Consider the following 14,154-nt stretch of genomic DNA (forward strand, 5'->3'; position numbering starts at 1 on the left):
GAAAAAAAGTTGAACTTTGGCATGTGGGTGGCTGTAACAGGGTCATTTAGAAAAGGGGCGTGGCAAAGTACACTAAAAAGCCTATAAATCCCAAATGAAAACTCAGAACTTCACCAAAATTGATGAGCATATGTGTCCGAACATGGCGAGGAAGCATGCAGAGTTTCATGGAGATCGGACCATAGGTGGCGCTATAACTGGCAAAAAGCCTTCATTCTTATTAGGGGTTCAAGCATGAAATGCTGAAACCCTATTGTAATTGTAAGGATTCGTAAAACGCATCGTGCAGGACAAACCGTAAGGCCTAGAGACTTGAAACCTGGCCAGATGGTAGGCCTCAATTTGGGGACAACCTATCAGAGTATGACCCCGATTGGCCCATAGGTGGCGCTACAGCAACCAAAAGTTCAAAATCGCCCATAACTCTTAGACCGTTTGTCCCAGAATCAAGTGTCTTATATCGTTGGAATCCTTGGCTCAAGGCGGACAAAATGGCTATCTCCGATTTGGATGTAGGCAGGGAAAAATTTCTGCTATGTCGCATTTTGTCCAAAACCTACTTTTGCGAACTAGTCCCTGGTTTTTCGCCCGATCGGAACCAAACCAGTCTAGGACAATTCTCTGGACTCTCTAGATCAATAATTATCGAAAAAAAGTTGAACTTTGGCATGTGGGTGGCTGTAACAGGGTCATTTAGAAAAGGGGCGTGGCAAAGTACACTAAAAAGCCTATAAATCCCAAATGAAAACTCAGAACTTCACCAAAATTGATGAGCATATGTGTCCGAACATGGCGAGGAAGCATGCAGAGTTTCATGGAGATCGGACCATAGGTGGCGCTATAACTGGCAAAAAGCCTTCATTCTTATTAGGGGTTCAAGCATGAAATGCTGAAACCCTATTGTAATTGTAAGGATTCGTAAAACGCATCGTGCAGGACAAACCGTAAGGCCTAGAGACTTGAAACCTGGCCAGATGGTAGGCCTCAATTTGGGGACAACCTATCAGAGTATGACCCCGATTGGCCCATAGGTGGCGCTACAGCAACCAAAAGTTCAAAATCGCCCATAACTCTTAGACCGTTTGTCCCAGAATCAAGTGTCTTATATCGTTGGAATCCTTGGCTCAAGGCGGACAAAATGGCTATCTCCGATTTGGATGTAGGCAGGGAAAAATTTCTGCTATGTCGCATTTTGTCCAAAACCTACTTTTGCGAACTAGTCCCTGGTTTTTCGCCCGATCGGAACCAAACCAGTCTAGGACAATTCTCTGGACTCTCTAGATCAATAATTATCGAAAAAAAGTTGAACTTTGGCATGTGGGTGGCTGTAACAGGGTCATTTAGAAAAGGGGCGTGGCAAAGTACACTAAAAAGCCTATAAATCCCAAATGAAAACTCAGAACTTCACCAAAATTGATGAGCATATGTGTCCGAACATGGCGAGGAAGCATGCAGAGTTTCATGGAGATCGGACCATAGGTGGCGCTATAACTGGCAAAAAGCCTTCATTCTTATTAGGGGTTCAAGCATGAAATGCTGAAACCCTATTGTAATTGTAAGGATTCGTAAAACGCATCGTGCAGGACAAACCGTAAGGCCTAGAGACTTGAAACCTGGCCAGATGGTAGGCCTCAATTTGGGGACAACCTATCAGAGTATGACCCCGATTGGCCCATAGGTGGCGCTACAGCAACCAAAAGTTCAAAATCGCCCATAACTCTTAGACCGTTTGTCCCAGAATCAAGTGTCTTATATCGTTGGAATCCTTGGCTCAAGGCGGACAAAATGGCTATCTCCGATTTGGATGTAGGCAGGGAAAAATTTCTGCTATGTCGCATTTTGTCCAAAACCTACTTTTGCGAACTAGTCCCTGGTTTTTCGCCCGATCGGAACCAAACCAGTCTAGGACAATTCTCTGGACTCTCTAGATCAATAATTATCGAAAAAAAGTTGAACTTTGGCATGTGGGTGGCTGTAACAGGGTCATTTAGAAAAGGGGCGTGGCAAAGTACACTAAAAAGCCTATAAATCCCAAATGAAAACTCAGAACTTCACCAAAATTGATGAGCATATGTGTCCGAACATGGCGAGGAAGCATGCAGAGTTTCATGGAGATCGGACCATAGGTGGCGCTATAACTGGCAAAAAGCCTTCATTCTTATTAGGGGTTCAAGCATGAAATGCTGAAACCCTATTGTAATTGTAAGGATTCGTAAAACGCATCGTGCAGGACAAACCGTAAGGCCTAGAGACTTGAAACCTGGCCAGATGGTAGGCCTCAATTTGGGGACAACCTATCAGAGTATGACCCCGATTGGCCCATAGGTGGCGCTACAGCAACCAAAAGTTCAAAATCGCCCATAACTCTTAGACCGTTTGTCCCAGAATCAAGTGTCTTATATCGTTGGAATCCTTGGCTCAAGGCGGACAAAATGGCTATCTCCGATTTGGATGTAGGCAGGGAAAAATTTCTGCTATGTCGCATTTTGTCCAAAACCTACTTTTGCGAACTAGTCCCTGGTTTTTCGCCCGATCGGAACCAAACCAGTCTAGGACAATTCTCTGGACTCTCTAGATCAATAATTATCGAAAAAAAGTTGAACTTTGGCATGTGGGTGGCTGTAACAGGGTCATTTAGAAAAGGGGCGTGGCAAAGTACACTAAAAAGCCTATAAATCCCAAATGAAAACTCAGAACTTCACCAAAATTGATGAGCATATGTGTCCGAACATGGCGAGGAAGCATGCAGAGTTTCATGGAGATCGGACCATAGGTGGCGCTATAACTGGCAAAAAGCCTTCATTCTTATTAGGGGTTCAAGCATGAAATGCTGAAACCCTATTGTAATTGTAAGGATTCGTAAAACGCATCGTGCAGGACAAACCGTAAGGCCTAGAGACTTGAAACCTGGCCAGATGGTAGGCCTCAATTTGGGGACAACCTATCAGAGTATGACCCCGATTGGCCCATAGGTGGCGCTACAGCAACCAAAAGTTCAAAATCGCCCATAACTCTTAGACCGTTTGTCCCAGAATCAAGTGTCTTATATCGTTGGAATCCTTGGCTCAAGGCGGACAAAATGGCTATCTCCGATTTGGATGTAGGCAGGGAAAAATTTCTGCTATGTCGCATTTTGTCCAAAACCTACTTTTGCGAACTAGTCCCTGGTTTTTCGCCCGATCGGAACCAAACCAGTCTAGGACAATTCTCTGGACTCTCTAGATCAATAATTATCGAAAAAAAGTTGAACTTTGGCATGTGGGTGGCTGTAACAGGGTCATTTAGAAAAGGGGCGTGGCAAAGTACACTAAAAAGCCTATAAATCCCAAATGAAAACTCAGAACTTCACCAAAATTGATGAGCATATGTGTCCGAACATGGCGAGGAAGCATGCAGAGTTTCATGGAGATCGGACCATAGGTGGCGCTATAACTGGCAAAAAGCCTTCATTCTTATTAGGGGTTCAAGCATGAAATGCTGAAACCCTATTGTAATTGTAAGGATTCGTAAAACGCATCGTGCAGGACAAACCGTAAGGCCTAGAGACTTGAAACCTGGCCAGATGGTAGGCCTCAATTTGGGGACAACCTATCAGAGTATGACCCCGATTGGCCCATAGGTGGCGCTACAGCAACCAAAAGTTCAAAATCGCCCATAACTCTTAGACCGTTTGTCCCAGAATCAAGTGTCTTATATCGTTGGAATCCTTGGCTCAAGGCGGACAAAATGGCTATCTCCGATTTGCTCGCCCTTCAGGCTCCAATTTCGAGTAAATTGCATTTTTTTGAAAAACCTATTTTTGCGAACTTCTCCTAGGTTTTTGGCCCGATCGGAACCAAACCACTGCAAGAATGTTCTCTGGAGTCTGACAATCAATAATCATCCAAAAAATTCTAAATTTCAATTAACGGTCGATAAGGGGAACCAAAATATTTGATGGCACCAGGGCCACTTTTACTAAAACGGTTATAAATTGTGAACGGAAAGGAATTTTTTTGCTAAACTTGGGATACATCTTCCGGACCTCAACCTGAGATCACTTGAAAAAAATCGCAACAATTGGCCACTTGGTGGCACTATAAAACTGTTATAACTTGTGAACGGAAAGAGATATTTTCACAAAACTTGGGACACATGTTCATGAGCTCATTCTGAGGTCATGTGAAAAAAAATCATGACAATTGGCCACTTGGTGGCACTATAAAATGGTTATAACTTGTGAGCGGAAAGAGATATTTTCGCTAAACTTGGGACACATGTTCATAAGCTCAATCTGAGTTGGCATGAAAAAAATCGTGATAATTGGCCACTTGGTTGCGCTATAACAGTGAAAAAAATCATGAAAATAGCTATAAGCGCACCCAACTGTTAGTCTACTGAAAATTGGCACGCAGTGTCTTTGTCCAGGGTGCCATAATAGTCTATGAGAACATTGGTGTATCTAAAAAAACTCATACTCAAGTATACGTCATTGGCACAATGCCTTGAAGGAGCCTTAGAAGTTTTCTCTCGAAACTTAAAAAATTACATAATTGATAACCAGCTGTGTCAGCATCAGCTCATTTAAAGTCTACAAATGTAATATTGAAGTAAATGTTTTTGACTATGTTGTATATATTTTAGGATGTTATGGTTTTTTGATTCGTTTTTTAATTTATTTAATGTTTTAATATTGTGCACCTGCCCGGGGACTACAGATGGAAAATAGCTTTCGCTAATTCTGGTACAAAACATCTTTTCGAAAGATTAATGTATTTTGTACATTGTCCCTGACAAATAAACTAATAAAATAAAATAAAATAAATAAAGTTTCAAGCCAGTGTTTTTTCACAGGAGTGACCTCCTAAGACTCCTGAATCCTTGCCGAGTCCAACAATACCAAACATGCCAGGTTTCGCTTTATGGTTTTTGTAAGTGTCATTTAGAGCTTTAAAAAATTGTTTATCTTCAAAGCCGTTAGTCCGATCGAGACAACAACAAAAAAACAAAGGAAATTTGAAAACATAGGTAAATAGCTAAACAATAATGCCAAAATGTTAAACTTATGATAGGAACTGACAAAAAAAATTCACCCATGGATCATTTTGATGCTCTCACATGTTTGAAACGAACAATGATGGATTGTGATGAAATTTGTTTTGAATTGGGAGTGGCAAATCCCCGTCCATACTGTCATTGACCATTCGCAAAGACCCGCCCACTTTACTTACTGTTGCTATGTCTGACAAGCGACGCCACTCTCACACCACACCAAGTTCTCACGCAGTGAAAAATACATTGCAGATCAGAGAGGAGACTGCGTGCTGACAGACAAGTACTTTTGATATGAAACAAATGGCGCTTTTCCACTACACAGTACCAGCTCGCCTCGGCTTGGCTCGACTCGACTCGGCTTTGTTTGGTTTTCCACTGTGTAAAAGTTGTGCCTGTACCTGCTTCCAGGTACTTTTTTTCGTACCACCTCCGGTAAGGTTCTAAGCAAGCTGAGGCGATACTAAAATGTGACGTGAAAACACGGCAGACTGCTGATTGGTCAGAGAGAATCGTCACTATTCACGCGCCAGACGGAGTATCCTGAATAAAAAACAGCAAAAACAAAAACATCCAAAAACAGCATACACTTGATTTCCTCCATTGTCCTGTGTGTGTGACAGCGGATGTATCTCGCGTAGAAGATTAAGTCACGGCAGTTTCCTGCAGCGTCGCTATGACGACCAGGTACTATTGTGGAGGTACTATCTGCAATGGAAAACGGAGCGAAAAGCAAGCCGAGCCGAGTCGAGTTGAGCTGGTACTGGTAATGGAAAAGCGCCAAAAGTCTCACCTTTCAAATGTAGTCATTTTTTAGAGTCATTTAAACAATAAATACCGTTTTGTGACTCTTTAATGTGTCTGACAGATCGCTGTAGACTCAAGGCTCAGTTAAAGCTGCTCGTGAACCGATCATCTCTTCCTTCTAGTTAATTTATAGCATTAAAATAAACATGAATGAACATAAAAGGAATGTTGTTTTAAAGTGCTAAGACGTCAGTACACTTTGTTTTTCAAATTTAAATCCTCCAAAGTTAATCTACTAACTCTCCTGACTGCTTTGTGGGACAAAATGGAGGATTATGATTAGTCAGATCGCCTGTCAATCAAACTCCCTGCGAAGGGTCAATTGACAATGCCCGTGCGCACAATCCTGATCTAATCGACAACTTTGCAGTTGCACATAGGAAAGCCCGGAAAATCCCGCTATAATGTAAGAAAGCATCTTTTTTACATATTTGGACCTAGGCCTAACAATGTTATGGTGCGCTGTCACCAGTGTTTTTTTATTGTTGTTTTTTTGGTGAGCGTAGGCTCCTCCTGATTTTGTTAGTCATCTCATCTCTTATATGCTGTGTATGATCATATCCTGCCCTATTCATGGTAGCCTACTCGCGGACATTGCGTCATCAATGTCATCAATTGCGTCATCAAGGGGCCCGCCTTGATAATCCTACTTAAGGGCCGGTGTTGGCTCGTTACGCCACTGAATATAATTGTCTAAACTCCTTATCAAAATTACATATTTACAACAAATTTGACACATATATATATATATATATAGGCACACTTTGAGTACTACTAATAACAGTGGTGGAGATCAGGCAAGACTGTAAGAAGACTCAGGCAAAAAGGTGCTATAACTAAAATATATAAAATAAAATAAAATATATACTGTAAAAACGCTTTAAAACCATAGATTTCCTATGGCAAACTGCATGTATTGGCTGTAAATTGACTTTTTCATCTATGATGGCAGTTGTTAAATGCTTGCTAAATAAAACGTAATGTCTTTTGATGCTTGTGTGATTAAAGGCCTTAAAGGCCTTAACTGCTTGAACCCCGATAAATGCTGCTTGCAGCTTTAATTATTATTATTATATATATATATAAAAAAAAAAAACTGTACTTTTTACCCTCCTGCATATTTGTAGCATCTTCATATATTCCCTTGTGTAGTTAAGAAATTTAGCTTGAGCAAAGTTCTTTCACAATCCAAGAATTGTTTCAGAAGCTTTGCATTATGACAAAAGAAAAAAGTACAGAGTGTGAAGTGAAGTCACAGATCGTACTGTCTTGTAGTGAAGGGTAAAATGATAAAGAGTCGACAAAGCATTTTAGGTCGGTCATTAGTAAACCATAACAGGACATGTTTTCTAATTCACACCAGTTTGTTTGAAGTAGTAAAAGTGGATAATTTTAAGGTGTGATCGCTAAACAACATAATTGACGCAACGGTAACATCATCTCATTATATAATTGAGATAATATATTAAATTTTTCTCACTACTATTCATGGCACCGCCTTCCATAAAGGGCTTGGAAATTAGAAGTATTTACAAAAGGATTACATTTAATGAAACCAACGGTTTCACTAAGAAATAATGAATCCTTTTAAAGCTATAATTATTTAATACATACACTGTAAAAAATTTGCTGTAGTTATGCAGCTGTTTGCCAGTAACTTACTGTAGATTTAAATTTATGTTATTCATGGCAACAGTTTGTTCAAAGTTAAATGAACATTAAACATTAACAAGTCTTTGTCTTTACAGAATAAAACTATAAAATAACAATCTAATGCAAAGCATTCTGGGAACCAGAAATCTTCATCAACGTTTTTCTGTTTTTTTTCCTTCAGATTTTGGTTCCCAGAATGCTTTGCATGAGGCTGTTATTTTAGTTTTATTCTGTAAAGATAAAGACTTGTTAATGTTTAATGTTCATTTAATTTTGAACAAATTGTTGCCAGTAAATAACATACATTTAAATCTACAGTAAGTTACTGGCAAGTATCTGCCAGTAATACTGTAATTTCTACAGATTTTTCTAACAGTGTATACAAATACTCATTGTGCATGAGATACATTTTTGCAAAGATTTAGAAATAAGCAGAGCAAATAGAGAGTCATCATACTCAATTTTTATTTTATTTTATTTTGTCAATGGCTTTGGTTCTGGAAACATTTTAACCCTTTCATTTTCTCCACAAGCATTTTTTGTAACATTATACAAGGTCTGGGAAAATACAAAGATATAAGACAACACTGTCAAGAGTATGTATTTGGTTTTGTTCTGTTCCTGTTTTCCTGCATATGTCCTTGTTTGTTACCCATTAGTTTCAGCTGTGTCTAGTTTGGTTTCCTTTGTTCAATCCCTGTATTATAGTCCTGTGCTTCTGTTGCTCATGATCAGTTCTCGTTTATGCTAATGTGGTTTGTGTTTGATAGTTATCTGCTCATGATCTCCTGCATGTTTATTTGGATTTGTTAATAAAAACTATTCATTTTGGATTTGTTTCATCGTGCGATTAACACAGCATGTTACGGAATCGACTAACCCACAAACAGCAAAACTATTAACTATTAGGCCTAAGACATTGACTGCATTTGCAAATACTATTTATTTCAAATTTATTTCAAATCAACTACAAGTAGTAGTGTAGATAAACTCAATTAAGTCATTCGCAGTTATTCATGGGCTGGTTTTAAAGGTTTCTTCGTTTTCACTGGGGATTTTTCTGTTCCTGATTGACAAACAAAAAAGCTACACAAAAGCAGCAGCGTGAGACAATAGTGGCTGGACTTTCATCTCTGGGCCTGGGCCACTAAACTTTCTATGAGAGGCAATATTTTTGTGGATCTTGGAGAAAACAGCAATGTTATTCCTAGGTTTATTCATCCTGTACTCCTGAACATGCAGGCCTGGGAAATCCTGGGACAGCACAACCCTATATTCTTGTACACTAGCCGCTCCTTTGGTGCCTAAATCCTAATCCAGGTTGTATAATTGCATGGCAAAAGCGACCTACTTTTTAGTTTGTACTAAATGCCACTTTATACTTTCTTCAAAAAGGTAAAAAAAACCCAAAAAAAACATACGGGTCTTTTCACAATGCAGACAACTTTCATCCAACAAAGTGAACTTTTTTTAATGACTGACTAATACGTTTTTCAATGCCCTATAGATACCAATACCGATATCTGAAGAGCAGGGCAACCACTAATGGCCAATATAAAGTACAAATAAATTGTTGATAAAATGAAGGATCATGCTGTGTTACATATGAATGAATTAGCATTAAATGAAACACATATTTTACACAGGGGCAGAGCTGATGAATATGGGAAAAAGAGACAGACAGAAACCCATTAAGAATAATAGTTAGCCTACTAGAGAAAACTATTACTGTAGTACTATATGTACGACATCTAGTGGTGAACTTATGAAGCTGCAGGCTAGAAGTATAAGGCTAGAAAAAGTCACATTCTCAAAAATAACTTTCACTTTGAACAGATAGATAGATAGATAGATAGATAGATAGATAGATAGATAGATAGATAGATAGATAGATAGATAGATAGATAGATAGATAGATAGATAGATAGATAGATAGATAGATAGATAGGCCTACTTTATTTAATAGATAGGCCTACTCTATAAAAAAATATGCACTATAATGTATATATATTTCACTGGTTTTGGTCATCCTTCTGTTAGACTGTCTCACAAATGAATTAAGTTGAATAGCTGTCAGCTGTTAAATTTAAGTACAATTAGATAATACCAATTTAGGTCAACCAATTACCAAGCAATGCTTAATTTTGTCGCATTAGCAATTAAAGAAAAAACATTTAAGCAAAACATGGTCAGGTCAAAGTGTCTGAATAATTGTTGGTCCTAAATTTTTATACATTTTACTGGTAGTCCACTGTATGAAGAATTTTTGGGTATAATATGTAATTTTTGGGCTAAGATTTTTTTACTGTTTTTGAAAGAAGTCTCTTACGCTGTAAAAATTTTGGTTGCCAGTAAGCCTGTAAATTTACAAGAGCACTGTAAAACATAATCTGCACACCTGTAAAAGCAGCAAAACGAGCAGCTGTGAATTTACAGTTCTTTACTGTAATCTTTAAAGTATGTTACTGTTATTAACAATGCACTGAATTAAAACCTGAGATAACTCATTTCATTTGAGGAAATCGATTGGTCAGTTGCCATTAAATATTTATACTGTGAGCTTATTTCATTTGAGTCCACTAACATAAAGACTTAAATGGGTTAACTAGAAACATCAATTTAACTAAATCCTGCTAGTTAACAACAGCACACACGTTGAAGTTGAAGAACTTAACAAAAAGATCATCAATGCATCAGCAACTACACAGTCACTGCCTTTAAAGAAAGCAACACACAGCATATCAACACTGTTTCTCTGCTCATCCTGGACAGAAGCACAGGCTCTACTCTTCAACACAATGGTGGCCCACAAAACTCAACAGAAACCCTTTAAATCCCAACAGAACATTAAACACTAACAGATCTCCACTATATAATTATGTGCAAAAACACATCAAATCAAATAAAGTAATTCACAGAATTTTGGTAAATTTGACTGTGATATTTTACAGTAAACAACTGACTTCCTGCCACAGCCTTAGAGGAAATCAACTGAAGATAAAAGAAGACATTAAATCTCTCAAGATCTCAGCAGAGGAGGATTAATCAACTCCACAAACAGCATTACCAGCTTCACTTATTACTAACCAGTTTGACTTTATTTCTGTCATAATCACAAGTACTTAATGAGAAATAACAGAGGTTTTAGATGTTGATGATTTATTGAAAATATTTCATTTGAAGTTACCATGATCATGATCAGTGTTTGCTTTAGCTGGGCTCTTGACTCTTGATTTATTTAACATTATAATTTTTATCTGGCTGCTATAACCTTGTCCATAAGATGAATTTGTTATGGCATTAATAGCCAAGGAAAAATATGATCAGGTGTTGATGGTTGTGTATCTAGTGGCTTTTAGGCCAGAGTCTATTCTCTGGTTATGAAGGAGAGGTGTTATAGATTTCACCTTGTTGATTTTACAGCATGATGTTCAGTTGACATTATCAGGTCATTTGGGTTTTAAATATATGCTATTCACAAAACATCTCAAGATACTGTAAGTTTTCTCTTTCTTTCTTTCTTTCTTTCTTTCTTTCTTTCTTTCTTTCTTTCTTTCTTTCTTTCTTTCTTTCTTTCTTTCTTTCTTTCTTTCTTTCTTTCTTTCTTTCTCTCTCTCACACTCACACTCTCACTCTCACTCTCACACACTCACACTCACACTCACACTCTCACTCTCTCTCTCTCTCTCTCTCTCTCTCACTCACTCACACACTCACTCACACACACACAAAATATTCAGAAAAACAGATCAATTCTGAACATCACAAATCAAGCTACTAAAAGTCACATCAAAAACAACAACAAAGCACATGGTAAGAATACAAGAAAATAAGACAATATAGCTGTAAGCTGCAATGCATGGTGGGATCTGTAGAGGTAGCATGCATTGTGACATGATGTTTTTCATTTGAGTGTCACCTTTTGTTGCGATTAAAATGCTGATTGTTGATGTCTGAGCCCAACTAAAGCCAACACTTACCACCATCATGGTGACTACAAAATAAACAAGTGTGCTTATAAATTGACTACACAATAAGTGAAGCTGGTAATGCTGTTTGTGGAGTTGTTTAATCCTCCTCTGCTAAGATCTTGAGAGATTTAATGTCTTCAGTTGATTTCATATAGGGCTGTGGCTGGAAGTCAGACTGAAGTCTGCATTTATTTGATAAAAAATACAGTAAAAACACTAATATTGTGAAATATCATTACAAATGTAAAGGTACACTATGCAACTATTTTTGTTCACAATGTATTCCAACCCTCTCGGTTCTCTCGGTAGGGTTCATGAAGTGCCACCAGGGGGCAGCGGATCGCTGCTAATGCTCTGCGGGTACCGGTACTCGAATTCAATAAATCAGTGGCTCCCAACAGTGGTCCTGGAGTAACCCCACTGCACTTTTTTATGTCTCTCTTATCTTAGGCTGATGAGTTGAATAAGATGTGTTTGATTGGGGAGGGAGACATCTAAAATGTGCAGTACTGGCCAGGACCAGGGCTGGGAGTCACTAACTACTTCGTTTCACACACACTCTCTGTGTTCCTTACACAATTGCAGATATTTACATAATAGTCTGGATTCTGTATCAGTGCCTACAAAGAATGGTTTGTAGAGTCGCCGCATATTTCCTGGAGCGGCTGAAGGTTCTTCTTATTTCTGTCAAACCCTGATATAGTGTTTTTGTTCGTAAAGGGGTTCTCCGAGATGCTGCCGTGACGTATACGCCTCTCCGCCAATCACAATCCTCGAAACAAACATAACCGACTAGCACTTGTTAGTGAGGAAAAAGAACCCCACCGCGAAATGCAGGTCCATCTTCCAGCGGCGGTGAAATAAACCGAAAGCGTTTGAAAAATATTAATATTTGTGATTTTTTGAAGGATTGGATCACCATCTTTTGCCCGTGAAGATTTTATTGTCATCTATCTTCGTGTTTCATTTTATTTGAGGATGTCGGTGGCGGGGTTTAAGAAGCAGCTGCACAAAGCGAGTCAGGTAAGGAGACGCCCGAGTTATTACACTGTTTATGTTATAGTCTAATACCTAAGTTATGAGGGGTTTGACAGATGACCGTGGAGAAAGCACTCATGTATTGTCATCTGAAGTGGTCTGGTTGGGGTTTGTGCTTTAAGAGGCCCATCAGAGCGGCAGAAACGTCGCTTGACTTCATATCTGAATATTTGTCAACTTTGTATCAACGCTTTTGTTGATATATATCTCAGCTCATTGTGATGTAGCCTAACTGTACAGCTTTTAGTCTGCATATTCTCTCGCAGCTTGCTGTTGTGAGGCCTGCTTAAATGAAATTGGTAATTGTGTTCATTAATAAGTGTTGAATGTATTGTTATGACTATCATAATCATCAAAATCTATAGGGGATGCCCAAGAACTGAAGTGTGGAGATGTTATCACGACTCATGTTGCGTGATGATGATGTCATTTTTTATTATGATGTCACGTGTGACCAGGCGGTCAATGGCAAACCGTTTGGACATGTATTCCTTAAAACTTGCTAGTGTTCATTTTTGTTTTAGGTTTTGAAGAAAAGAAAAAAATACTATTAACCTACTTATTCCAATAATTACTAGTATCTATTTAATAGTCACTAAGACTTATTCAGTACATACTAGTACTAATTCTGTCCTACAAGCTACTATCCTATTGTTTATACCCACTAGCTATTGTTACTAGTAGGAAATGTATACAATAATTATATAGTGTTTGTTGATATCACCTGATCCATTCTGTGGTGAGATGTTTTTGTTACCTTTTCAAGTAGTTACCAGTATCAGTTCCATTAATACTTGAGGACTTGTCACGAGTATGTTTCCCAGTTGTCACTAGTAACATTTTTCACTTTATTATTGTGATTTCTATTTAGAAGTTTTTGAACGTTACTAGTTTAACTACTAGTACTAGTTTTAGTTGTCACTAGTCACAATTGGATCAACAATCTGTAAAAAAAAAAATACAGATGAAAATGAATAAAACATTAGATAAACAAACAGATTTGGTGAAGTGCCATTACACAAACTTCATATTTCTAAGAGTCAGAATGATATGAGTATTAAGATCCAGCTTAAGCGTACACAAAACACTTACTGAGTTCAATTTTATTGTGCTTGAAACCTGTGGCCCAAAGTGTAAGGATGCCAATATTAATATATTGAGTAATCATTTTTATTAGAAACAATAGTTGGCATGAAATTAAAATTGAGCTTATCTTTTTACCCTATCTAAAATTTGCTGAATTTCTGATTAAGAAATATGATTCATCCATGTATATTTCACTTTTAATATTTCAACCTCATAATTTATGATAAAAATGTCATAACTAAATCTTTTCCGGTGAAACGGCTAACTTCTCTCTGGCGATGTTTGCAGGACTTCACCAGTCATTTAGTGCGCTTAAGCCCCACCCCTGCATGCCCGTGTTCATCTGCCTCCGCTTTTGAGTGCAACACCCACATCTCACAATCCAATCAACAACCGATGCACAGAAGTTGTCTTTTTCGATAATCCGCTACTTTCGGGCTTACGGCACGATGTGGTGGAAAAGATCTGTAACTACTTCTGTTTCATCGCAATTTTAATATTTACATTACGCAAATGCTGTTTACTGTGTAAGTGGTTCTTTATGACATAACAAAGAAAAAACAAAACA

General features: G+C 38.2%; 1 protein-coding gene across 2 annotated transcripts in view; it reads left to right on the forward strand.

Annotated features, from left to right (window-relative positions):
* The first annotated feature begins 12,256 nt into the window (after positions 1-12,256).
* sh3gl3a (SH3-domain GRB2-like 3a) overlaps positions 12,257-14,154 on the forward strand; it is a 37,791-nt gene continuing 35,893 nt past the window's right edge. For both annotated transcript variants that reach the window (XM_084405740.1, XM_084405741.1), the window contains exon 1: positions 12,257-12,485. In XM_084405740.1, coding sequence (XP_084261866.1) covers positions 12,441-12,485 — 45 coding nt within the window. In that variant the 5' untranslated portion in view covers positions 12,257-12,440. The remainder of the gene's footprint in view (positions 12,486-14,154) is intronic.

This window comes from Rutilus rutilus (assembly GCF_951802725.1).
Source record: "Rutilus rutilus genome assembly, chromosome: 3".
Taxonomy (NCBI): Eukaryota; Metazoa; Chordata; class Actinopteri; order Cypriniformes; family Leuciscidae; genus Rutilus; species Rutilus rutilus.